Here is a 26,844-nt window from a genome sequence, read left to right as displayed (position 1 = left end):
TGACACCTGAGTATGGACTTACTGAGGGAGTGACCAGCTCTGCTTGAGCTGTGAGCTTGAAACACAAGTAAGAGGGTGGTTAGAAATCAGAAGATTGACCTTGTGCTATGCTAAGGCAACTCTAGGACCAATAAAATGAGCATTCTCAAGTCAAGAAAATCTGGAATTGCAAAATGCTTGCTTTATCAACCCAGACACAGCTTGGCAGTAATTGCTGTAGGATATCTAAATTAAGCAATGAGGCTTCTGTGGTGGCAACTGCTTTGAAAGACTTTGCAATGTACATCAGATCCTCCAAGACCCAAATGCACTTTTACATTCAAGGGGGAGTTGTCAGCACTAAGATCCTCACAAACAGTCCACTAAGGCCCTAAATCAGCAAAATACTTATAAGCATATCCTTAAGCACTTTGTTGTTGATGGGGGGAGACATAAGCTTTTAATTATTTGTGCTGAACCAGGGAGATGGGAGGCTCCTTGAGTATCTTTTAAAACACTTAAACACTAGCTGTGCTCTGAAATGCAGAGCCTGGGATGCTGCTGCCTTACCCTTTCTCAAGCTGAACTTGCCCTCTGTGAATATGCTCACTAACCTTCAAGTAACTTGCCTTGCATCTGATTCTTTGTGGGAATTTTGCCTATCCCAAGTGCTTATCAGTTTAGAGGAATAGGCATAATGTTGTATTCAGCTTTAACTGGAGCACTTTTGATAACTGTCTGTCTTATTCAAATACTGCTGAGCATGGGGTTATTAAATAATCTGAAAGACAAATGGAGGATGAAGCCAGGAGGAGAACTGACTTTGTCTTTTATGTGTTTGCATCTATATTTTAACCAGCTTTTGGTAGATACTCCATCCCTATCAGCACAGCTAGCATTTTGGAGTTCACCACAGGAGGCAGAAAAAGGGAGAAAAGAACTCCCCATCCCCTCCTCAAAGCAGCAGGCAATTGCAGCTGTTCTCAAGGAGAAGGTTTGTGTCAGCAGATCTTATACAGCTATGCTCAAAAAGTTTGTGTCAGCAACCATAAAAGCTGGCCCATCAGCATTTCTGTTTTATTCCATACACAAAATGCATATTACTGAACAATTATGCCAAAGGCAGGGAATATTTCTTGATAGCACAACTTGGAAGTAGCGTCTCCTCGTGGGAGCAATCATGTCACGTGCCACAGAAGTCTGTGGGTTTAGATAGAAATCCTTTTTGTGGGTCCGTGCTGCAAGATTGTGTTGAGACCCAAGTCATTTGGTGTTACATCTTGGCCAAGGTAGTCTTGGCCTGATTCAAAGTTCAGGGAAAGTAGTGAATTGCTTGTAATTCTAAAAACTCTGTTCCGGCATGCTCCCCAAAAGCATATTCCTTGTAAAGGAAGCTTAGTGATGTTTAGGTTTTTGGCCTCCAAAATCTTCAGAGGATACATAAAACACACAGTGATTTTGGTGTGCAGATCAGTCTAGCTGGTGTAAAGTAGAAAGGAGAACTAGAGTGAATTTTGAATAAAAATTGATTTACTGCTATAATATATATTTATTGCTCTAGCTCATCCACCGTTTAACTGTGTTTTGGTTGTTTCCATAAAGTAAGGTGTTTTAATTCCTATTTTGTCAAAAGCCACAGTTCAGAACATTTATTTATTTCACCGTTCCGAACTTTGGTGGAGGAACAGAATTGGGTTTTAATTTCACTTCTTATTGAATGAGCCCTGCTTTTCTCTCCTGTGAATAGGCAACAACTTGCTGCACAGTCCTCATCTCTGCTTATGATAAACACAAGTTCTATTAGAAACAAACCAAAGAAACCTAAGCAAAACACCATGTTTAAAAGTAGTTAAGGAAGTAGGAGAAGCATAAAAATCCACAGGCACTCACTGAGGATTTGATAGCTGTCCCTACACAGGAGCTTGAGTAATTAATTACATGAGTGTCCAAGTCTGATTGCTGATTATACAAACCACTTTGGGCATGGAGACTCTGGTGATCCAAATCAGTGTGGAAATGGCTGTGATGCTGAGATCTGCCTTGCGTGCTTGGTGGTTGTTACCTCCAGCCTGCTGCTGGGGGTAACTGCTGCCAATCCCTCAGCCAGCACAGATTTGATGAGACACCCATTTCTTTTAAACATTCTTTAAGAGTGTTTGTGATAGATCTGGATACCTGTGCTAGGCAATGAAAGGAATGCAAGGATTAAGTGTGCTCAGAAATTTGCAACCAGGCCACTGGTCCCCGGTGATAATCTCCAGCCAGGAGGGGGTGTGTGTCTCACTAGAAGAACTTTAAAAATAAGAAACAAAATTACAAACCCCAAAATGAAACAAAACAAAGAAAGCCCACCAAAAAAAAACCCACCCTCAACAGGAGCAGCAAAGTCTTTTGCAAAGTCATCTGACCACAGCTGAAACCAGACTTTAAAGGAGACCCTCTCTATGTAAGAGCTAGCATACATTTTAACAAAACAATAACAAAGGACGCAAGATAGAAGAACTGTTTTCATGGAGTTGTACTTTCTCCTTTCCTTTCTCCTTTCTCTTGAAATCAGGAGACTCTCAGAAAAGAGAGAAAAAAATCAAGTCATTAAGTATATAGTATTTTCTGTTTTCTCCATGGACCTTCGAGTAATATGGTATTAAGTCAAAACAAATAAATGAATACAACAGATTTTACTGTGTTTGGGTTATGAGAGAATGACCCAATTATTAATTTGTAGCCATAATGCAGGCACAATCTCAGAAAATGAAAACAAATGCCCTGAGGACTAACTGTGGGTGTTTCTATATAAGCTGAAGAATAGTTCAAATATTGTGCCATCCTGCGTATCTGCCCACCACTTAGGGACTGAGTTGATAGTCATGTCCAGTGAGGATTTGTTTTCTCAAAACCTTCTCTACAGTAGTATCTTAATGGTTCTGATGTGCAGGATACCACCTGCCTTCTGGCATGTAGGTTCAGAGTTGGCACTGGCCAAGAATGTTTGTAGGTACCACACAGTGTTTCCATTACATTCCTCATCTGACTGCACACCTTTCTGCAGGTTATCTGGAAGCTAGGATGTCCTCTCTCCATTGATTATTGCTGTCCATGAAGTAGGTGAAACTAGAGGAGAAAAGCTCTTGAGAATTTTTAATCTTGTAATCGACAATTCAAATAACTTCAGTGACTCGTGAAAATATAAGGGGCACCAACTTTTTCTCTTTGAGAAACCTCTCTAACTGCCTAGGAGAGAGGAAAGGAAAGGGATAAAGATGATTCACTTCAAAAGCAGTCAATTTCCTCTCTGTCCAGCCAACTTTATTGTCTTCAAAAATACTTTTTCCTAATACAGAACTTTTTATTTTTTGTTTCAGCTTCAGCCCTTGACACTAGTGCAACTAATCCCAGTGAAAATATTTCTCTTCCTTTCAATCTTTTTTTCCCCCTGTGAATATTTATATAGTTATTTAGCTATTTCCTTTAATTACTTTCCCTTTAGGCCAAATAAATTTAGTTTTTGTTATCTTACTTTCAAATTGTATTTTTAAATAACAGAGCAGTGTTAAATATAGTTTAAATCAGACAACATAATGCATCTGAGATTTCACAATAATTTCAAAATTAGGCTTTAGGAGACAATAGTGTCCATTTTACTAAGACCAATACAATGCTATTAATTAGTCCCTTGTCAGAAGTTTTTGAACACTTGAAATAATAACTGTCTTTTAAAAGTAATTTACAGTGCATTACTGGCATATAAAAGCCTATTGTCAGACTTTACATGAATTCTCTATCCTATTTTAATACTAATTACAATGACTACTTGAGTGTTTCATTTTTTAAACTCTGAATTAATTTTTCTTTTGCTTGTTAAAACACTGTGAAATAGCTTGGAAATTTTTGTGACAGTTGACATTGGATTTCATAATGCCTGATGGAAGGTATTGCATGTTTCCTCACATCCTGCTCTGGCAACATTAATGCTATTCATTCTTTAGCAAGAATGGGGCTGGGAAGAAGTCCAGGCTTATCCATCTATTCTTAAGGGAACTGGAGGATCCAGGGGATTATGGGATTCAAAGATTCTTAACTTCTAAAGCATTTGTTTGAATTGCTAGTAACTGAAAAGTTTAACATACTAAATATATTTGCAAAGCCTCTTACATACAATTTGTATACCAAACAGATTCAGGACTTGAAGGAATACCAAGGAAGTTTGCTGACAATACAGAATTTGAACTGGTGCTCTGGAGGCAGAGAGGCCATGCAGGAAGACCTTGACCTTAAGAAATAGGCAGTCAACCACTGTGTGAAGTTTCAACATCTACTCTTGGGCTGGGGCAGCCCTGGATGTGCCTTTGTACTGGGGAACAAGCTGCTGGAGACCAGTGAAAGGGACCTGGGAGTCCTGGTCAACGGCAAGTTGAACATGAGCCAGCAGTGACCTGGAGCCAGGAGGGCCAGCCCTGTCCTGGAGGCATCAGGCACAGCATCACCAGCTGGGCAAGGGAGGGGATTGTCCTGCTCTGCTCTGCACTGGGGCAGCCTCACCTCGAGTGCTGGGGGCAGTTTTGGCTGCCATAATGTAAGAAAGACATTAAACTATTGGAGAGTGTCCTAAGGAGGGCAACAAAGATGGTGAAGGGCCTTGAGGGGAAGCCGTGTGAGGAGTGGCTGAGGGCACTGGGTCTGTTCAGCCTGGAGGAGACTGAGGAGAGACCTCACTGCAGTTACAGCTTCCTCGTGAGGGGAGGAGGAGGGGCAGGCACTGATCTCTGCTCTGTGGTGGCCCGTGACAGGATCCAAGGGAATGGCCTTAAGCTGTGTCAGGGGTGTTTTAGGTTGGATATTAGGAAAACATTCTTCTCCCAGAGAGCGGTTGGGCACTGGAACAGGGAAGTGATCACAGCACCAAGCCTGACAGAGTTCAAAAAGCATTTGAACAATGCTCTCTGGCACATGGTGGGACTCTTGGGGATGGATCTGTGCAGGGTCATCCTTGTGACTTGATGATCCTTGTGGGGCTCTTCCAACTCAGGATATTCTATCACTCCATGAAATGGTATCCTGCAGTTTTTCAGTGGACGTTCTCTCCTGAAAAAGTTATATAGAAATTAACAAAGATGTAACAACTGGAATTTGACAGAAATTATCTCTGAGCTCAATAATACATTTCTGCCTATTTGATTTGTTCACTATAGTTTTTACATACAATATTGCTAAGTCATTACCTGGTGGTGTATGTAAATCTTCTGTTCAGCTCAGATTTGTAGATACTCTGTTGGAATTAAAAGTGGAAGTGATGAGGATTAAAGGTTTATCAGTGCTTTCTCACTAAGATCTTGAGTACCTAAGGTTAAAACTTCTAAGTGCATTTTGAGGCAGAGTACTGAGATGCCTGCAACATGACTAAAAAATATTCTGAAGATGGATCTTTTTGAATGTTCTGACCAATAATTTGAGCTTTGCAAACTCATGCCTTTAGCCCCAAGCACTGGATATTTTAAAGCAGGCTCATAATGAGTGATGGAAGTTTACCTTTTTCAGGTGACAGTTTAAACACATTGCCAATATACCTACTTTAAATTTACTAAGCAAGTAAGCAATAAAATAAAGTCTACAGAGGTATATAAAGCCAGGGTTACTTGGATTTACTGACAATAGATGCATGATGAGTATTACTAAGAGGCAATTTGTGCTGACTTTCTAGTAACTCTCTGCTAAAATAGGCATTTCAGGCAGTTCTGTCAGCTTTATTCTTTTTAATTTTGGTCTAAAGATTTTTATCTGATGCAATTGTTTCCTTTGGGAATTATAAAATGCATAAATTTCTCAGGATGAGAGTGTTTCTATGATTCATTTTGCTTGGGCTCTGTTGGTTGAGATAAAACTCCTTATCATTGTCTGTAGTGTTGTTTTTTACTCTGAATTATTCTCTTAAATCTTCTGTGTGATTTAAAACTACTTATAGCATAGAAAAAGTTTCCTTTCTATATGAGTGCAGGAGGTCTCTCTATTAGTGTGGATATAGGAAGCCTTATTCTCTTCATAGGTGGGAAGAAACAGGGTTTGAATTCCCATCATTTTGTTTGTATTACAACTAAGTTCAGCCTGTGATCCTGCTGAAAGAAACTAGAAACTAATCCTTCTGGGAAAGCTTTCTGCCCTAAAACTAAAGGTATATTGTTTTATCTAAATTTTCAAATGCAAGTGATTTAAGCCTCATGCCTTTAAGTATTAAAACTGTGTTCATCCTGCCCATGACAAAGATGTGTCTTGCTTGTCCAGCACAAGCAAGTACAGCCCCTGGTTTGCTTTTTGCTTCTGGTTCAAAAGGGCACTGGTATCTCATGACTCCTGTGTCTCATTGATCAGCCTGTGTAGATGTAACTACACTTAAGACTCCCTCTAATGTCTAGAAAGACCTTATAGAAGAAAAAAATTAGAAGACTAAATCTTACTCTTTCTTGGAAATGAATGGATGGATAGATGAAAGTTGATACAGATTCTGGTTTAATTTCTTCTAAATTACTGTGGCTTTCCAGTACTAGCCTACAGAAGCAACAAGAATCTCTGGCTGGGTTCAGTTCAGATCCTCACGCACAGTTTTTTACTACAAATCCTGCCTAGCCTGCAGCTGCTGCTCCAGAAGGTCCTGTTAAAGCCTGTGTCCTGCCTACCAGCCTTGTGTGGGTGTTCTGGTTTCAATGGTGTCTGTTGTGGATCAAGCTGAATCAGTCTCCAGGATCTGTTGACTGTGTCTGCCTTGACTTCACAGGTAGTTCACACCCTCAGCTCTCAGGTAGACATGATTAGGTGTCCAGTGCTAGCCAAGATTCCCTTGTGCTGTCCTCTCGGTTCCTAGTTACTGTTTCAAAAAGACACTGGTCTCGCAGAAGTCTCATCTCATCTAAAAACCCTGTCTGGACTCCAGAGTGTCTCAGAAGTATTTGACTTGCTCAAGCTGAGATGCTTGAGCACGTCCAGTGGAGGGCAACTAGCTTGGTGAGGGACTTGGAACACAAGCCCTGTGAGGAACGACTGAGGGAGCTGGGGTTGTTTAGCCTGGAGAAAAGGAGACTCAGAGGTGACCTTATCACTCTCTACAACTTCCTGAGACGTGGTTGTAGTCAGATGGGGGCTGGTCTCTTTCACCAGGCAGCAACTGATAGAACCAGAGGACACAATCTCAAGCAGCACCAGGGGAAATATAGGTTGGATAATAGGAAGAAGTTTTTTACAGAAGGAGTGATAAAGCTCTGGAATGGTCTGCCCAGGGAGGTGGTAGAGTCACCATCCCTGGATGTGTTTAAATAAAAGACTGGATGTGGCACTCGGTGCCATGGTTTAATTGAGGTATTAGGGCATGGGTTGGACTCGATGATCTTCAAGGTCTCTTCCAACCTTGTGATTCTGTGAATTCTGTGACACTGTTTCATCTAGAAGTTGGTGTCAGAGCAGAGGACTCTGATCTGCTCAAACCAAACAACCACAGCTGTCCTGTTGTCTTTTTGAAGAGGCTCGCAGGGATGAACTAGTAGCAGCCGGTTCCACCTTAAGGAGACAGATTGCACATAGTAAGGGATGGGATTAATTTCACCTAACTTCACAGATCAAACACTTAGCTAGTCTACAGAAGGAGTCTACACAACTAGCTTGGTAATATAAAAAAGGGTTTTGTGACGAGGAGATGCCTGAGCCAAGTGAGATGATGGTGCCTACTTATTCCTCATGGTTGAAGAGCAAACCTGGGTGGCAAATTTGAACTGCAGCCACAGTGTACACCTACACTGTCTGCTAATGAAACCATGATTAGACTGCAGGTGTGCACTGAGGCACAGCCAGACACAGAAACACTCCAGAAACTCAAGTGTCCAGGGTTCTTTGTTGCTGTGTTGGGGACTGCCTGTGTGACAGCAGGGGGGAAGGAGGTGAAGCAGGCCCTGCTCCTGCCACTTAGGAGTAGACTCCTAGCAGGTAGATAGATAAGGCTTTAAGACATTTCCATTGAAGATATGAAGGTAGCTAGTCAGGTCTGAGTCCACGCCTGGGGAATCCACTATATGAGTAGGGCTACAGCCCACTAAACTATCCCCGCCCTCTCTGAAGCACCCATTTATAAGCTTGATGACTATGTGAAGCCATTTTAAGTGAAATTCAATGTGGACTAGTTGCTTAAGTATTTACCCAGTTTCTTAGGGCGGGCCATGGCATATGCTAAATTCCACATTGCTGCTTCTACACTACAGTAGTATCTATGCACATTATCCTAAATAAGGAAACTTTCCTAGAATGGTTGCATTAAGTCTACAATGTAGACATAGTTCCTTTCCAGGGAATTTCCTGTAGGTCTTGAGCAATCTTCAGAACCATCAGAGGCAAATGAAGACAGGGAAAGTCCTGTGGTGCTGACCCTAGGCTAGTGTCAAGAAGTGTGCAAGATTGTTGTCTATGAGTACGTTTCTAATTTCATAGTTGTATGATGATCTAAAAGCTGATTCCTTTTTTGTTCTCTTTGTCATCCTGTCATCCTACTATAGATCTATATATATATATACCCACACATGCATAGCCACACAGTTATATATGCAAACACACTGTAATGGGGAACGTGGGTGGCTGCTCTCATAGTTCTATTTGGAAAGCTAAAACTAGGCTTTTGATGTTAAAAATGGTGTACAGTGCCCAGAGCAGTGGTTCAGCTTTACCTCCTCTCCCTGTTTGCTGGGTAACCATAGCTACTGCACTTTCCTTAGCAAGAACAGACTTGTGAGAGATTTCTTCTTGCAGAATTACTGATGTAATTACAAATACCAGCAGAAAGCTTCTGCAGTGGAAGTCCAGTTTCTTCTACTGCTTCAGCCTGTTTCCTGGCATACCTGCTCAAGCCATGGGCAAAACCTGCCCCTGCTTTGCTCAATCACATACCCGTCACCCCCTTAACTGGTTTTAGTTGACAGGAGCAGCTGACACCACCTGTCCTGCTCTAAAGAAAATAACCAGTTATTCTGCTTCTGCTGAGTATGTTGATGTTTAGCCATAAATCTGAATAGATTGATTATCCTGAATTGTTTTCACCAGCTATTGGAGACGCAAGTGTTAAAAAAGTACAAGCCCCTTCATAAAAAACATGCAACGATTTCAGGTCTCCTGCAGACAAGGCAAGCCAGGGGGGAGAATAAATCATCACAGGCACTGTGGTACTGGTGATTTGTATTCTTGTAGCACCTATTCCTTAGTCCTGAACAGACACCAAATAAAAGGTATTCCCCTGCCCCAAATGATGGATAATCTTGGCACAACAGAAGGAAAATAGCAGATGTGTATAGATGCATCAGGGAATACAGTCAGCCTGGGTCAGGATAATGCCAACCTTAGCTTAGCAACTGTCTAACTTCAGTTGAATTTTTGAGGTTTTATAACTTTGGAACATTTCAATACGGAGATACTATGCGAACACTGCACTGTGCTGTCATAAATAAAAAAAAAAAAGACTGTTTTGTAACATTTCTAATATGTAAGGAAGGTTATATTTCCTTTATTCTTTTAGTGATTCCTATTTGCAGTGTGGTTTTTGTGTGAATGTCACCAGACACCTGAGCTCAGGCAAATGAATCACAGCCCTCTTCCCTGCTAACACTGAAGATGTCTGATCAGAGCCTGCAAACACGGTGTACAACCTTCATTTGGGTAACCTCAAGTGCTGGTATAAGAGTAGCAGCTCAAAAAATAGCTTAGTGTTGGAGGGATGCTCAGCCTGGATACATGCAGAGCTAACATTGCACTGGGGACAAAGAACTTGATATGGGAGTGGAAGAAAGCTGATTTTCACTAGCTGGGCTGAATGGGCAGAGATCCTACACAGCACGTTCTGAGTTAAATTCTTTAGGTTACCATTTACCCAAAAGCTTGTCAGTGGTGTACTCTTGTTTGGAATGCCTCGTCAGATGTGTCACATCAAACTGAACACTGTCTTTGCACTTTGTACCCAGTGACTGAGCTTTGCAGGAAATAGGTACAGCAGGAGCTACTCCTCAGGGGACAGTGCTGTGGGCATTTCTGTGGCCTGTGCTGGTGTCAGTCTGGGTGCAAACCTTCTGCCACGGCAGCAGGCAAACCCACCTGCATCTGGAGAAGTAGGGGTCAGCTCTACTGCCAGACTCTGTGCCCTCAGGGCAGGGCTCTGGTACTGATGTGCACTGCATGTGCTGCAGGGGAGTGCCTTGCACAGGATGGGTCATGGTATTTCACAGACCTCTGCCTGATGGGAGCCCAAGGTAAACCTTGGGGCTAGGAAATCCAAGTGATCCACCCCCGAGTCCTGCACCATCTGCTTGCAGCCCACCAAAGTGAAGGCACATTGCTTTCTCAGCATTACCCATCTCATCTACCCTCCTATGCTCTCTATGTTCAATTTTCACGTCACTTGTTTGCATTTTGTCTTAGTTCTGAGCAGTTTTGCAGGTGAGCAGTGCTGTTGTACTGCCATATGCTTTGTGGCTGGCAGCAGTGCCTACATGAGCTGAGATCCCAAGTGTATCACTCAAGGTAAGGGAAGCAGCTTGCCAGCTTGCCCTGGCTTTGTACAGGGACATAGAACAATAAGTCCTTGATTGAGACCTCTGGATGCTAGTTTATTGCAAGCAATGACTGATTCATTTACAAGGAGAATGGGAGTGACGCTGCTGTTATGAAAAGTAGACATAAGGAAGGATGTAATTTTTGTTCACAGCTGAACCTGTATGATTTTTCTAAATTGTTGCATCACCTATTTTTTTTTATCTGTTTCCACTCTTGGGTAAAATAAATGCTTTCAGTAAAAAAAAATTCTTGCTTATTTTAATGTATACTTCCTTTTCAAATGAATAGGAAGGGTTAGAGAATGAAGAAGCAGTATTACTTTAGTGTGTGTAGCCTTATTATAAGCAGAGATTACCACAGAGGACTAGAACTGTCTCTATTACCATGCAGAGAAATACAAGAGTATTAATATTTGCTTATATTTCAGGAAAGCAGGAATATTTTGGAACGAAAATCACAAAATTTGATTTTAAATTTTAGGTTTCAAAGAACATCAGTTATTAAGAGACGTATTGCATTGTGTGCCTTTAGTCTTGTACAGAGTATGCAAAAATCAAAATTTTGTAGTTCCATGTAGAATGTTACATGTAGCCTTTCTGGTGTTTTTATGTTATGTCACAAAAATCAGTGCAACAAAGTTTCAATTTTACAGTTATAAGGTTGTTCTACAATTTTTTCTTTGATACACCACTAATGAGATAGCCTTTTCCCAATACACTTCAGAAAGGCTGTGTCATTGGGGGTTTTTTGGTTTTTGGTGGGTTTTGGTGGGGGTTTTTTTTGGGTTTTTTTTGTTGTTGTTGTTGTTGTTGTTGTTGTTGTTGTCGTTGGTTTTTTGGCTGGGTTTGCCTGTTTTGCTGGGTTTTGGAGTTTTTTTAGGTAAAAGATATTTTGATCCTTTAGTAGCAGCTTTGCTAGAATTTAACTCAGGGTAGCCTACTCAGGAAAACTCAATTTTAACACATACTTGGATTAAACTGTGAAGGATTCAAAGAGTTTACTTACCTTTAAAAAAAACCCCACACCAATGTAACTATGGAAACACGCCAAATCAATTTTTAAAAATCAGAATTATTGGAATCATTTCAGTTCGAAAAGGCCTCTAAGATTATCAAATCCAACCATTAACCCAGCCCTGCCAAGTCCACCCCTAAACCCTGTCCCTCAATGCCACAACTGCTCATCTTTTAAACATCTCCAGGGGTGGTGACTCAGCCACTTCCTTGGCCAACCTGTTTCAGTGCCTAAACAAAGATGCTAAAAGAACTAGGCATGCTAAATATTATTTTTTCCCTCCTGAGAATAAAAGTGTCTATTTGTTAACAGGAAGGATAAAGGGTTTTGTAACTTCCCCAAAGAGATTGCATGAGAAAGACCTTAAAGGTGGTGAAGCAATGAAGGCACTCATAGTTGTCACATAAAACAATTCTTGTAATGATCACTTGGAGCAGTAGCTGGGATGGAGTTAACTTAATTCTTAGCACTTGACATGGCACCTTGTTTCAGTTTTGTGGCTGAGGCTGTGCTGGTGTCACTTCAGTGGGTCATTGATTAGCAGTGCTTGCCCAACCTGAAGGTTTTCTTTTTCCCACTCTGTCCGCCAGTGAGGAGGTGGGGGACATAGCCAGGACAGCTGACACAAATTGGCCAAAGGGATGTTCCACACCATATAGCATCTTGCTTAGTAATAAAAAGTGGGTAGAGAAAGAAGAAAAGGGAGGGGTGGCTTCCTAGGTGGCCAGTGTTCAGAGACTGGATAGGCATCAGTCTACCTATGGCAGGTTGTGACAGACTAACTTCCTTTGTTTGATGTGGGGTTTTTTTTTCTTTAGCTTTTAAACAATCTGTATCTCAGCCCATGCGTTGTCTCAGTTTTGTTCTTCCTGTTTTCTCCCTCTGCCCTTCTGCAGTGGTGGAGTGAGCAAGCAGCTATGTGAGTGCTTGGCTGTTGGCCAGGGTCAGCCCACCACAGTCTTTCTTGGCACCTGATTTGGAGCTTCAGGAGTTTAAGATGACAGATTTGATCAGAGTGTGCTAGACTGAGCTTACAGCTGTTACAGATATTTAGCTGTTACTTGGCAGGCTAGTACTTGCTCTTCCTAGCTGATGACGGCATATTTGCTCCCTTACCTGCTCCATTACTTTCTCCCTTTCTTGCTGTACAATAAATTCCAGGGCAAGTCATTACCTCCTTTCTGCTTTCTGTGTCGTTTGTCATTTTGTTTTTCCTTGCCTGGGAAACGTACGATAGAAGCACTGTCCTGAGGCCAAGCCTGGTGTTTGCCCTTGCATCAGTGCCTCCCAGTCTCTGGAAAACCCTGCTATGAACCAGCAGCAGTTCTTGCTCTCTTCAGCTGCTTTTTGACTGAAACACCTTCTACGTGGTAGATATTTGCAGCCTTATTGCAATTAGCACTCAGTTCCTCAAACATTCCTTACTGAACCAGATGCGGGCTGTGAACCTGATTTTGTTTTCTCGTACGGGCAGCCAGATGGTCGGGGATGTGACACAGATCTGCCCTGAGGCAGCCAATCCCTGGGTGGCCATAGCAGGTACACCTTGAACATCAGTAGCAGTGCCAGAGGTCATGCTGGAACACCTGAAATGTGCCCTGTGCCATGGATAAGCCCACAACAGAGCAGCTACACCCCTGGAGGGACTGCAGCCATGGATAAGGCTGTGCTGGAGAAGGTTTCTTCTAAAGGACAGTGACCATGGATAAAGCTATGCTGCAGTAGGTATGACCCTGAAGAGACTGTACCTTATAGGTAAGGCTCCATTTGGAGCAGGTGCAACCTGCAGTCTGTGGATAAGGCAGATAGGTCAGTAGTGCTGGGAACTGTCTTGGTGCTTTGTTTTGCAGTTTGCCCTGTCCTTTTGCAGCCATTAAAAGTTAACTGGTAGGCAACAAAATCATGGTTAGTTTAGTACAGTTTATGCTTGGATGAAGCCCTGAAGCTACTGCTGTAAACAAAAGCCCAATTTTATTTTGAATTTACTGATCGTATCTGATACATAATCAACAGGTATTTTACATCCTCAGTTAATTCAATATCTTATGCCTTGTGCCAGACTTGCCTCTGCCTTTGTTTAATGGATGTTTCCTTTGTTAAAATACTGAATTTTGGAAAACTAGTCCACCGTCCATTTGGTGGTTATTTGTTTCATTCACTTTTGAGTTCAGTAAATCAGCTATCTCATTTCATTCCTCCAGTGGTTAATGGAGCAATAGACTCTTCCAGGATCCTCTTCACTTTGGGATACATTAGCAGGTAGTGCAAGCCAGTGGCAGACCTGAAGAAGTGAGAATCTGACCTGAAGTGCTGAGAATCTGACACCCACACTACTAAGCTTATTAATTTATTTTTTTTTCAGAATAGTCCTTATCTGGTCCCATGGGCTGAATGCCCGTTGCATTTGGAGTGTATTGGTCTCGTGATCTCCATCTTCCAGTTTATTTGATCTAAACCAAATAAAGTTTTAAAGTTCCCTGAGACTGTGTGAATGAATAATATGAACCAAAGCCCAGAATGGGGGGAGAATTGGGAACTTATCTTTAAAAGCTCTGCTCTCTTCCGATCCAGGCTAAAACACTAATATAGATGCAGCCTCAAAGCATTGATGTCAGGTTACAGTTCTGAATTTCTTGCTGTAGCAGTCTCCCCCTTTCTTCATTCCCCACGGAGCGAATCTGTGGGGACTCAGCAGCTACTTCATTGCAGAAAAGTTGGGTGCTGAGAGTTATGCTGTGATTTCCATGTGACACCACTGCAGTGTGGACCTTCCCTCCTGACAGGACCCAGCTTTTCAAGAATCTTTTAAAGCAGCCAATTTGTCAGTCATCATCCGATGGCCAGGCTGAACAAGCTCATGTAAATTAAAATGTTTCTAGGTGCTGAAGATGAATCACTTCTTGGGTGACTTTAGATATCTTCAGTGTTTGTGTCTTTATGCAGGTAAGTCAGTTGTGCTCTCTTTATAAAGTAGACAAAGAAAGAGGTACTTCATCAGACCTAGTTTAAATGGCCACTTAAAGATCAAATGCTTTGTTACCTAAAAGTTTCAATTTTTTGCCCTTGACTGTAAGGGTACTCTGAGCAACCATTTAGACACATCCAAAGCTGCATGAGAAACCCACTTCTTTCTACATTTGGGTCAGACTTCAGAGATATACTTGAGGGTTGGTTTGTGTTTGGTTCTTTTTCTTGTTGTTTTTGGTGGGTTTTTTGTCAGCTTGAATCACTTTTCTAATTTTCTGTGATTTTCATACCCCCTGAGCTAATGATGACTACTTTCACAGGTTTTATTCAGTTCCTGGTGGTTTTTGCCTCACCCAAAATGTCTCACAAACATATCAAAGGTCACTAGTTCTCACCTCATGGTCAGATCTCCAATCTCATTTAATCTCAGGACTGCATACAGAAATACTGATGCTGGAACGAAGTTTAATTTATCTCTTGGTGGATGGTTGACAGCATTGACAGCCTGCAGCATATTACCATACTGAATTATCAAGCCCCTTAAAGGAATAATGAATGCTGCTTACACTGACTTTCTGCCAAAAGCATCCCTTTGTAATGTAAATGAAAGAACACAGCAAAACAGTTAGATACACATCCCACCGCTGTGTCTGCTCAAACACATGGTGCTGGAAAGGGCTGGTCCTATTCTATCTTTTTAGGCCTAACATGATGTTTACATTACTTTAGGTGCTTTATTTTTTTCACTCTGCCACACACTCAGACCTGTCAAGTATTTCCCTGCTTAAGGATAGCTATGAGTGGTGTTAGAGGGTGACAAATTTCATAGAAATGTAATACAGAAATGAATCATTGTTTTCATCTGAAGCAGAACCAGGAGATGATCATTGCATTCTAGAAACAGCAAGCATCTGCATGACAGTGAATTACTTGTGTCAGAGTTTGAATCAAAAAACCCATCCACAGCACCCAATACTGTTACTCATGCAAGGCTGGCAATCTTTGTTTTTTATCTTGTTTCCTTTGAAGATTTCATGTAATGTACACAAACATACATCATGTATTTCTTTCTCCTATGTTTCATACGATGTTGACAGTACCTCCTGTTCTTAACTTGTAGCCTCCTGCCACAAGGAAATACCACCACAAACATCACAAGCCAGCAAATGCCATTGCTTTAATGGTGTTAAGAAAAAACAATGGGGCTTTTTCCTTTTCAACACTGACATCAAGAAGAAAAATTGCCCCTTTTCTTGTTAGCCATACATTTTTTGTAGTGTGGGGATTTTTTTTTTTTTTTGGTTATGACAATAGTGACACAAGTATATATTGTTTAGTCATTCTTAGCCTCTTGGTAAGGATCCTCCTGTCCCCTGACCAAGCTGCATTTACCCTGCAAGGAAACTGTTCCTTGCTTCCAGTCCCTAGCCTGGATCAGTCCTTTTCTTTTTTTGCCTGTCCTCAGCTCTGCCTGCTGAGTCTGAATTTGGCTGTGCTCTTTTGCCCATGTCCTCATGGTTTGTGTTTTGCTTTGTAATGACCTCTAATGTAACAAATGTCATGTTTGACAAAGTATCTTAACAGTTTTATCCACTGTTCTGATTTCATCTGTAATTATGGTGACAATATAGGCTTTTTTAGTTTTGCTTTTAGTATTTTTTAACAACGCTATTGACCAACATGTAATTTATATGCCTTTGTTCCTCCCCAAATCTTGGAACTGCCAGCTCACCTAGGTGGGTTTTTTCTTTTGAAAATTTGACTCTTCCCAAACACAGTTGCAAGCAACCCCCTAATTATGATGTAAGGAAGCATACAGAGTTCATACACAGCAGTAAATAAAAAAGTACAAAGCATTCACTGTATTTTAGCACATTACCAGCAATATTTTGCTGACCCACTTTGCCACATGCAAAAGGAGGTTGTTGAGTTATTGACTCATCTCTTCATTCAGGCCAGAAGTGAGCCCATTTGGATGGTTCACTCAGCCTGGTCACACAACAGTGTGAAAGCCTGGCAATGGCTTTCCTGAGCCTGTCAAAGGCTGCTTGTATTCCAGCTGCCAGGTGGCTTCCCGCTGCGATAGCACATGTTACAGAATGAAATGGGCTAATTCTGCAATAGTGCACGTGCTCACTGTACTCTGATAATTTTCTTCACTGCATCAGATTCCTAAAGTGGACATTTGTTATGTTATTCGTTGACACATAACTCAGATTTGTTGTATCAGGAAAAGATCATCCCTATCATTCTTAGTTCTCCTGTGTCACTAGAAGCAGAATTTCATCTCTTTAAACTTACCATGCTTTGTTGGGATGGCAAATATACTTAATGTACTGATGGCACCACAGAGATAAACAGGGAAAGGCTTTCACAGGCTCTGCTAACATGTTTTCTTCAGAATAGAGGAACACAATAGCATTATGATACGGCTGTCGTGTGGTGATCTAAGGAAATCTGTGATAAAGAATGTTAAAGGGACAACAAGATAGGTAGGGGGAAAAAATCACTCCTTTCATTCCAGAATATGTGTGCATATTCCGTGCATCTTCATAAAAATTGCTGACAGGGTTTCCTATGAGGATCACATTGTGTAAAGTATAACATGCTTCAGTCCCATCTCAAATCACAGACTGTGGGCCATGTCTTGCTCCTCATCACTCCAAAGCAGTTGAATTCCTCAACTCTGCCATCATCTTCCTCCAGCCTGGCCACCCTGAAGTCACACAGTGATTGGCAGGCATGGGGAAGGCTTGCTTTGCGGTGCCATCAAAGACTAACAGGCAGGACTGATGTGGACCTTTGCTTTAAAGCTGTGCAGAATAGTTTAAGTGAACTAACCCAAATGGTTATAATAATCACATGAAAGCCAGCATTGTTAGTGGTTTCAGTTTCTGGTTGTGTCTGTTTGCTTGCTTTTGTGTCTCAGTCTATGCCTCTTTGCCTTAATCACAAGCTAAAAATGTATCATCAGTGGAGCATCAGTGACCTAATTAAAAATGGCTTCCCTGATGAACTTCTTCCCTAGTTTATATATTTATATAGATTTTCTACAGATGATGTAAAAGCATGATATGAAAAAGGATGAAAAGCAGGAGGTGGCAGAGTCAGGGCCTGCAGTTGTCCCACTTGTGTAATTTGGTCTTGTGCCAGCCTCTGGCTGGAACTAACTGCTGAGGCGTTTGTCAAAGATCAATGACTGGGCACTTTCAAATTATCCTTGATGAATTGTATGAAATCCACAATCATCTGCTGAGAAGCAAACTATAGAACTGCACAAATGCATATCATTTAATCTGGGCATTTTTTCAGTGGTCGGGATCCTATGACTCCCATGAATCACATCAATCTTGACGTCAGTTAGATCTTTGAAATAGCTATGCTGCACCATCACGACTACATAAATTCACACAATCACATAAAAACTCAGCTAAGAAAGAATGAGCGGAGTTCATGGTCTTGAAATAGTGTCTTTTTGGCAATATTTCTACCAGGGACAGCATGAGCTCCTAGTCAAGTCAAACTGAAGTGTTACTGCTTGTGCATGCTCCACTTTCAGCTGACAGAGGTGGGTCAAACTTGTGATGGCTCTGTGTTGGTACTGCTTGACTGCACTCCCAGGGGATGCTCTGACTTGATGTCACCTAAAGTGAGGCCCTTTAACCCAAGAAGAGCAGAATGGGATTTATTATTTACTATTCATTATGCACGGAGAAGAGGCTCTGCACAACTTTTTCTGTGTTTAGATGAGGAAATAAAGCACAGCAAATGACATACCTTATAACCTTTCATACTTCTCTGTTCATCAGAGAGCCAAAGGCTGGCTGTTCATTCAGAGACCAAGGAGGAGGCAGTTTTCTTGTTCATCTCCTTATCGTTTTGATCTTATGCATAAGAAATTCAATAGGATGTGACAGGAAGGTTAAAGCTCTGTCTCTTTCTAAAGAGATTTGTACTCTTGAGTTCTGCATCCCTAGCAACAGACACTCTGAAACAAGAGTCCTCTCAGTCTCTCGCTGGAAGTGTATTACATGATATGACCTGATTACAGATACTCTTCATGCCAGGGAAAGGGATGCTCACCACCAGCTCAGTTGGATGCTCTCTCTTTTCCTGTGGGAGCTGGGTACTCAAAATTCAGTATTTTCAGAAAACCTCAAGCGTGTGGGACTGGATCATGTCATGCAATATTTACAGCTTGAAAGTCTGATGTCTAAACCTGAGTTTGGCTAGATCTTGGCTTCCTTTCTAATCAGTAGAAACAAAAAATATTGTGATTTAGCCTACATTTTTAAAATGCCTGTTTTAGGATGACAGGAATTATCCTCTGGAGGTTCCTATTTTTCTCTATTGGAGTACACAAGGAGCATTATGTGATTAGCTCCAGCTTAGTGTCTACAGGTTAGACACCTCAGGACATAAATTCCCCAAATGAGAAGCCTTCTCAGCCTTCAGAAGAATGTCAGTCTCTGTCTCTGTTTAATGACCCAGAGGAGAAAATCACACTGCTCTGGGGGCATTGTGCCTACTCTGAGTACACTAAGTCATGTCCTACATCTGGCACAGGTGCCTCATTTAGCAATTCTGGAAGTTCAAGACAGGAAATACTGTGTGCTATCAGGTCGGAAATGTCCACTTACACATCAGTTGTCAGAAGGAGTCTGTAGCACACCTTCCCAACAGAAATATGGATGCTCAGGGGCATTAGGGGCAGGATCAAGTTTGTAAAGAAACACCTAAATTTATTTGTTTACATAGAGATGTATGCCAAAAGATAACAAGGGGTGTAATAGTCCAATAGATAAATGCAGCTCTGGTCAATACAGACCAGCAGCTTTCAAAGTGATTCAGCCAACCAACCAGTCACATACAGACATAGCTGGCCTATGCCTATATATGATAAGCATGCAGATAGTAGGTACATCATTTCCTTGGAGACAACCTAAAGTAGCCAAAATATGTTCATGTGGCTGGCAGCTACACCACAGGACCTCCTGAGTCTATGGAGCACCAGTGCCCTTCTGCAGCTGAAAATGGATACACCAAGGGATCTCCAAAGGCACTTGGACATTGCATTTGGGCTTCTGCATCACACTCTCAGTTTGTCTTTCAGGGAGAAGAATTTCTTACTCAGTTCCACTGCCAAAATTACTAGCTTGCATGGTGCAGTTCAGGAGCCCTTCAGCAAAACTTAATGGCATCACCTAATCCTGTGTGAACTTCTGGCAAGTGAATGTCCTTTCTTATTAGTGATGTCAGGCAGCTGACCTGCTGATGCATCGTAGACAAGCGCACTACAGAAGAGCTGGTAGTCCCAGCCTGGGGAGCTGGTTCCAGTCCATCACAAGGGATGTGGGATTCCAGCTATAAAGCAAGGGTTTCTGCACAGCAATTAATTTAGACCATGTTGCATCCTAGAACTGGATCAGTTTCCTCTCAAGAAAGTGGCTGCTCAAACTCTTATCTGAAAGACAACAAGCAGAATCTTAGAGGCTTAAGGACTACACTGAGACTGCCTCTCTGACACCTAGACAGATCATCTTAAAGTAAAACACTCTTCAATAATTTGTTCTGAAGTGACCTTTTACAGACTTGTAGTGCAAGACACTCCAATAAGCAGGGCTTCACTTAAGGTCTTCAGGTTTGTAGTCATAACCCAGCAAAAATGAGAGAACTTCCACTGCCTTTACTGAGCTTAATACACTGATCTGCCACATCTAGCATGATTTATGTGCAGTCTTTTCTTTGCTGTAAATTAATTTCAGATTTCAATAGAAACAAATTTAGGCAAATATGCAACCTGACTTCTGAGTTTACAGTTAGTTAATCATTTCCAATGACACTCACTAGAGGGAAATTGTGGAGAACTTTATAAATTAGATTCACCTTCTATAGCTACTACATCAAGCTTGGCATTTAGCAGTCTGGGGTATTACTGGACTGAAGAAGAGAATTAACATTCACTATAGTCAAAAAATAAGCAAATGAGGTAACAAATCCCATTAAAATACCAGTCAGCTACAGCTACTTCTTGCAAAACATTGTCATACCTGTATGACTTTGAACACTTTCCCAATGTTGGTGTCCAAATATATTTGGACCCTTGTCTGAATGTATGCAAATAATACTGTAGCTGTCAGACATTTCTGTCATATCAATGCCTTTCTGCATTTCCTAAATCTACCTTGCATGTTTAAATATCCACTGTGAATCATTTTACATTAGCTCAACTAAATTTCATTTTACCAATGTTATTTATTTTACCCTCCTCTGTCATTTATCAAAGCAGTTTTGTAGTCTACTATATCCTCTATGGATACATAATCCCTCCCAGCTTTATATCACCTTAATATTAGGTTGGTCTCTTCACAGTTGTTAATTGACCTCTCTGGTATCCTATTCCAAGCATCCTCCCAAGATAATGATAAAGTATTACAATTACCGCATTTTTAAATAATTTTTTTTAACAGTTATCACTCACAGCATTAGCTTTGAGAAAGCTAATGTGGTTTCCACTTTTAAGTCCTCATAAAACCATGTCCTCATCAAAGAAAAAAACCCACAGCTTTGACTAACCTATGCTGTTTAAGATGTATATAAATGAATATAATCAGAAGTGCTTATTTTTATAAGCGTTATGAAAGTCTGTATTTAATGTGCAGTGGTTTGCAGTCCCCTAGTATTGCAAAACAAAGCAACCCCCTCAATGAGGGGAGAGAAAAATGACGAGGCATCTGACTCCATCTTCAGAAGGCTGATGAAGCACTTTATTCTATAAATCTACAGTTGAATCTGCCATGCACTCACAAGCTCAACTGCACTCATCCATGACTCTCGCTGACTGTCCCGAGATTGCCAGCAGACAATCTCGACACTCTTGGCCTCGATTGGCCAAGGGAAGAAAACATCTTTACTTTGGGTAAACAGTCTCCACATTCCATTCTACTTTGGCACAATACAGGCACAGCAAGTGATAAGAACTGTGTTTTTCTTTCTCTGATGTTCAGAGAACGTGAGTCCCAGCTATATTCCTGGGAAAAGCTGTGCCTTGCTTTTCTCCTTGAGGAGAAATGTGGTAACACCCTAGGTCTTCTGTTGTTTTTCACCTGTATTATGCGACAGTCAAACTACGTGATTGAAACAGGTCTTTCTGGCTTTAGCACTTAGTCATCTTCCATTGTACAGGAATACTTTAGTGAACTCAAGTGCCATAAATTCACTACCTTTGCAAAAATGACTACCAGTTCTGACTGTGAGGTAATGGAATTTATTTTCTACATAAGATACGTCTTGAGGGAATCTGTTCAAGCTCTGAAATACCACCCTACAAAGCTACTTAGGGTGCTAGAGCCTCTACATGAATCCCGACTGCCTCTAGTTCACAACCAAAACCAGCAATAAGCCATAACCCTGAAAAAACACATTGTTCACAGGAAAAATACATACATCTGGCAAAGGGCAAATCCCCCACCACCACCAGAACAAAAAACTCAAAATGCCAGGGAAAGAAAAAAAATAATAAAACCGCAATGGCTGGCAACCTGGGGAGAAAAAATTGGCTCCTCCTGTCTCAAGAAAAAAAAAAAGCGCAAAACAAAAGGTTCACACAGCAGCTCCAGCAAAACAGATGGGAATCTGGTGAATCTCTGGTGTTGGTTCCTTCTTCAAAGCAGGTGAAGGAGGTGGATTTGGTGTCCTTTTTCTCACTGGCTCGGCTTTTCCGTGGTCTGGGGCTGAGATGGAGCAGCTCCCAGCCAATTCTTCTCCCTCTGGTCATTCTCTCAGGTCTCAGACCAAAACCAAACCGTACAGTTCACTTCAGGAAAAAAGCCACCCAAGGATGGCTGCAGCAGCCTCTCCAAGGCCAGGGGAAGTAAAAAAAAACCCTTCCTGCCTAAGCTAACAAAAACCAAGCTGGCTAAGAAAAAAAGAAAAAAAAAACACACACTCTGCATGGCACTAGGGATGCCAGGAGAATGAAACTTTGAAAAAGCCCATGGAAGAGTCCCAAGGCTCCCCCCTCCTGCCAACCCACCTTAAAGCTACAACATCCATTTCTGGGCATACAGCAGATGATAGACTACTCATCGTAAAATCACCCCAAGACACCCATCTTGTAGGTGGGCATCATACTGATTAACCTCCAGTCATCTGGGACCTCCCTGGGACCTCCATTTGGCTCCCAGTTCTTATCAGTGCTCTGAGATCCAGATCTTTTAAAAATCCACCTAAAATTCTGTTATGAGATTTGGTCGACAGCTTTGAGACTTGGCTGACAGCCTTGCTCTTCAGGTAAAACTGAGCTTTCTATAATAAAGTGCAGTTATTTGCACAAGAAATTGAGCTTTCTTGCAGAAAGATCTTTAGTTTGTGGGATTAACTGCCATGCAAACTGAAATGTCATCAAAACCTTCCCCTGATTTTTGATGCCCATGCAAGGCATGCTTTTGAAGCTCCACTGTATAAACACAATTCCAGTGAGGGAACCTTGACAAAAGTTGTAGCAGGAGAGAGAAAGCAGAACTGGTCTATACTGAGCCTGTAGATGTTGGCCAGTGGAAGTACCTGGTTAGCAGACAGTCAAGGAAAATGTGTTCCAGACGTCAGAATTTCTTAAATCATTTCCTTCAAACTATGCCAACATGGGAGGAGATACTGTGAAAGCAGGAAAGAAATCCTTTCCCCCAAATGAGGTCAAAGAAGAGGGAACTCTCCAAGAATGTGATACATAAGCATGAAAGTTATAAAATACTCTGTTCCCTCAACTGCAGCCCTAGCATCTAGTCTTACTGCTTGCCCTCTTATAACCTTTCTTCTTCCTGCTTGATGAGGATTTTTTATTCTTTATTAAAATGATGTCCACAGGCGAAAATGAGACTGAACTTTCCTGTATGCTACATGCATTCTTTAATATCACATGTCAAAAAAGTTCCAGTAGACCTTGAAAACCTACAGGGCTGGGGGTGGAGGGGAAGTCTTGGCTTGGGCCACTAGCTTTGATCTTGGGAGTGGGAGTAGCTGGATCCTGAGAGGGATACAGCTGGCATGATGGTGACTAAGGGGAATTGAAAAGGCTGAGTGGGCGTCATTGATCTTCATGAAGGGCAGAGGAGGAGGAGAAATGTCTTTGCCAAGGCAGGTGATGGTGGGAAGCAGCAGGGGCATGGGCAGCAGGGGTAGACTGAGCTGTATTGCAGGCTCACGGGTCAGCCATGCAGCTGTGACTGTATCTAGGTGAGCTGCTACTGCAAATACACTTGCCTGAAACAAGACCTGACAAACCAGGGCAATCTCAGTAATTTCTTGTGTTTGGTGTCAGTAGGTGCAGTTAACATGCTTCAAATGAACCTGAAGCAGGGCTATGTATGTGAGTGACACAAGTGCATCTAAGCATGACACTGTGGCAACTTATCTTAAAATGATCCTTGAGTTTATAGAGAGTGGATAAGGAAACAAGAACATATAGATGAAACCACCTCTATGCTGACATCCTCTTAAAACGTTGGTACCTGCACTTGAAACAGATGCTAAAACATTCAACACACAGCAGACAAAAAAAGGTACAACTTGGAGTGAGGGAATGTGAAAGGGAATTTACAGCAAGAGGCTGAAGAAGCTCAACCTGTTTGGTTTACCAAGAAAAGGACTGAGATGACTTGATGATAATCCACATCTTTAGGAGTGGTCACCAGACATCACAGAATTGTCTTTAAGAGAAGGCAGAAATCCCTGAGTGGGAACTGAAGCCTACCAACACTGGCTGGAAATTAGGACATGTTTTTAGACATGAGCGTGAGAGTAGGCACTGGAACAATGTGCTAAGCTGTCAACTCATCAGGTCTTCACTCCTGGCAGTGTTTCTGTCCAAAAGGCATGTACTGGCCAAATACAAAATACACTGTCACTGCCCCTTCCAACTGGTCCTTGAACATCATGTCAATTTCATCCCCAAACTCGCAGGAATTTTAGCAGCAGCCAAAACTGGCTGGTTACCACAGTATTGCCCCCTGCATTCCTGTCTTCTCTAGTACCTGTACGCTCTTTGGGGTCAACAGCTCCCATGTGTAGTGGACAGCCGGAGCTTGCACACTGCAGGTGTCACGACCACTTCCGTCACTCAAAGCATCTCTTCCCCAGACCGCTGCCCTGGGGCAGCCGCCACGCCCGCTCTCCTCGATGAACACCCGCACCCACTTGCTCGTCTCACAAGCCTCCAGGGGACAGCGCGGTCGCCTCCAGGAAGTGAAACGCCCTGGGGCGCATCTCCTCGGGGGGGAAACTCCCACTCACTCTCCCCTCGAGCACGGCCTGCCCGGTGCCGGGGCGGCGGCGGGCGGGCCCTGGGCCGCCCCGCCCGACCCCGCGGTGCCGGCGACCGGGTGTTGCCGGGCGCTGCCCGCCGCCAGGGCCGGGCGCGCGTTTCTTGTGGAAATCCCGGAGCCTCCAGCTCCGCCCCGCGCGTGTCCGTGGGCTGGGGCCGGGCGGGGGAGCAGCCCCGGCCGCCGCCGCCCCGCCCCGCCATGCCGCAGCCGTAGGCAGCCCGCGGCCGCTCGCAGCCCTCGGCCTCCGCGGCCTCCGGGCCGATGGGCAGCCTGCTGAGCGGGGTCAGCTTCAAGGAGCCCACCACGGTGGAGGACTGCGACTCCACCTGGGAGACCGACTCGGAGCCCGAGGCGGCGGAGCCGCGGCGGCAGGAGGGGGTGTGCGCCGCCGCGGGAGGCGGGGAAGAGCCGCCCGAGCCGCCCGCCGCCGACTGCCGGCCCGGGGAGCCGCCGCCGGCCCCGCCGCCGCAGGAGGACGCGGAGCGGGCAGAGGCGGACGCCGCCAGCCCCGAGCAGGTACCGGCAGCGCCGGACGCGGCGCCGCCTCGCCCTGCCCTGCCCGCGGGCCCGGCGGCCGAGCGGGGACGGGCGGACCCGAGCCGAGCCGAGCCGCGCTCCGGGCAGCCCCGCTGCCGCTGCTCTGCGGCACTCGCGGGCCCGGGCTGCTGCCGGCGGCACCTGCCAGCGCCCGGAGCGGCTGGGCACAGCCCGGCACTGCATCTCCGCTAAGGACGAGCCCGTTTTTGTCTCTCCCCCACCCCTCCCCTGTCATTATTGGGAGAAAATCGAGGCCTTGGTGTCGTTGACATTCCCGCTGCTGCTGTTTCCAGGGAATGCTGTGTTTTAAATTAAATGGAGCATTTAACGTGGCCTCTTCATTAAACAGGATAAAAATCTGAACATTTGATCCTATGTGGCAATGGAATTGTGACTCCTCGGTGGGTGTGACGAATTTTCAGAGCGAGTTTCTCTTCTTCAGGAAGCTTTGTAAATGCTGAGCGTAAAGAAATAAAGTGTTCTTTCGACAGTAATTTTATTTGAGTTAGAATACCATGTAGGGTGGAGCAGCTGGGTCTTTTTTTAGGTTGCCTGAGTGTCTTTCCTGTTTCTGCTTGTTACTTGGTGATACTAGTGCCGGATAACCGAGTGTCAAGGGGTGTGTCTTGTTCAAGCAAGTGTGTTTTGCCTGCAGGTATGGTCAAAGCTGGTCTTGTGAAAGGAGAAAGGAACGTAGTTGCTTGTTTGTCATTAGTGTACATTTGATAAGCCCTGGGAGGATGGGCAATAAGAACGGCAAGTGCCCAGTGCAGTCCCAGAGAACTTCCTCTTTTAAGCTTGACTTTAACTTATTACACGTGTATTGCAAGGAGCAGAATGAAATTTTTTTTTTTTTAGTAACTATCCACTTCCACAGGGTGTAATAATAGCAATTAAGTCTATGTACAGATGACTCTTTTTTTTTTTTTTTTTTTTTTTTTTTTTGCAAATAACATGATTTCCTCCTCAAAATTGGTGGTGTCTCTGCATTTTAAAGTTCAGTTATTTATTTCACCTTGTATTAGCACTTGCCAGATTCCTTTGAAGTCTTGCATTTGGAAATGACAATCAGACTGTTAATTTAGTTCAAATTCAGCTTCATTGGAAGGATAATTCATAGTCTTGCTTTTGTATTTTAGATTAATTTTTTTGACTTAGGTTTAAAGTGTGTTGTGTAAGTATTGAGCAGGGAGATTTTCAGTGTTTGACCAAACAGTAGACAAATATATGTACTTACATTTGTTTACATTACTGAAATCCATAATGGAAAGTAATTAATATTATACAAGTATGCTATTTAGGGGGTTTGTGTATGATGATCATCTGCTTTCTAACTGTTTCAGAGTGGTGATGGAGCTGAGCTGACAGCCAAGCCAAAGAGAAGCTTCTACGCAGCAAGAGATTTATACAAGTACCGACACCAGTATCCAGTAAGAACATTTTATGGTTTAAAATT

General features: G+C 42.9%; 1 protein-coding gene across 6 annotated transcripts in view; it reads left to right on the top strand.

Moving 5' to 3' along the window:
• Positions 1–26,844, top strand: part of OGFRL1 (opioid growth factor receptor like 1) — an 87,129-nt gene that overhangs the window by 47,283 nt on the left and 13,002 nt on the right. For 2 of the 6 annotated variants that reach the window (XM_038130796.1, XM_038130794.1), the window contains exons 1-2: positions 24,576–25,367; positions 26,732–26,818. In XM_038130796.1, coding sequence (XP_037986724.1) covers positions 25,113–25,367; positions 26,732–26,818 — 342 coding nt within the window. In that variant the 5' untranslated portion in view covers positions 24,576–25,112. Of the gene's footprint in view, positions 1–24,575; positions 25,368–25,395; positions 25,790–26,731; positions 26,819–26,844 lie in introns of those variants that run through there. The other 4 variants (XM_038130800.1, XM_038130799.1, XM_038130798.1 and 1 more) reach the window with 2 other exon arrangements.

The sequence above is a fragment of the Motacilla alba genome, chromosome 3, assembly GCF_015832195.1.
Source record: "Motacilla alba alba isolate MOTALB_02 chromosome 3, Motacilla_alba_V1.0_pri, whole genome shotgun sequence".
NCBI classification, from domain to species: domain Eukaryota; kingdom Metazoa; phylum Chordata; class Aves; order Passeriformes; family Motacillidae; genus Motacilla; species Motacilla alba.
This window is presented reverse-complemented; position numbering and strand designations above follow the sequence as displayed.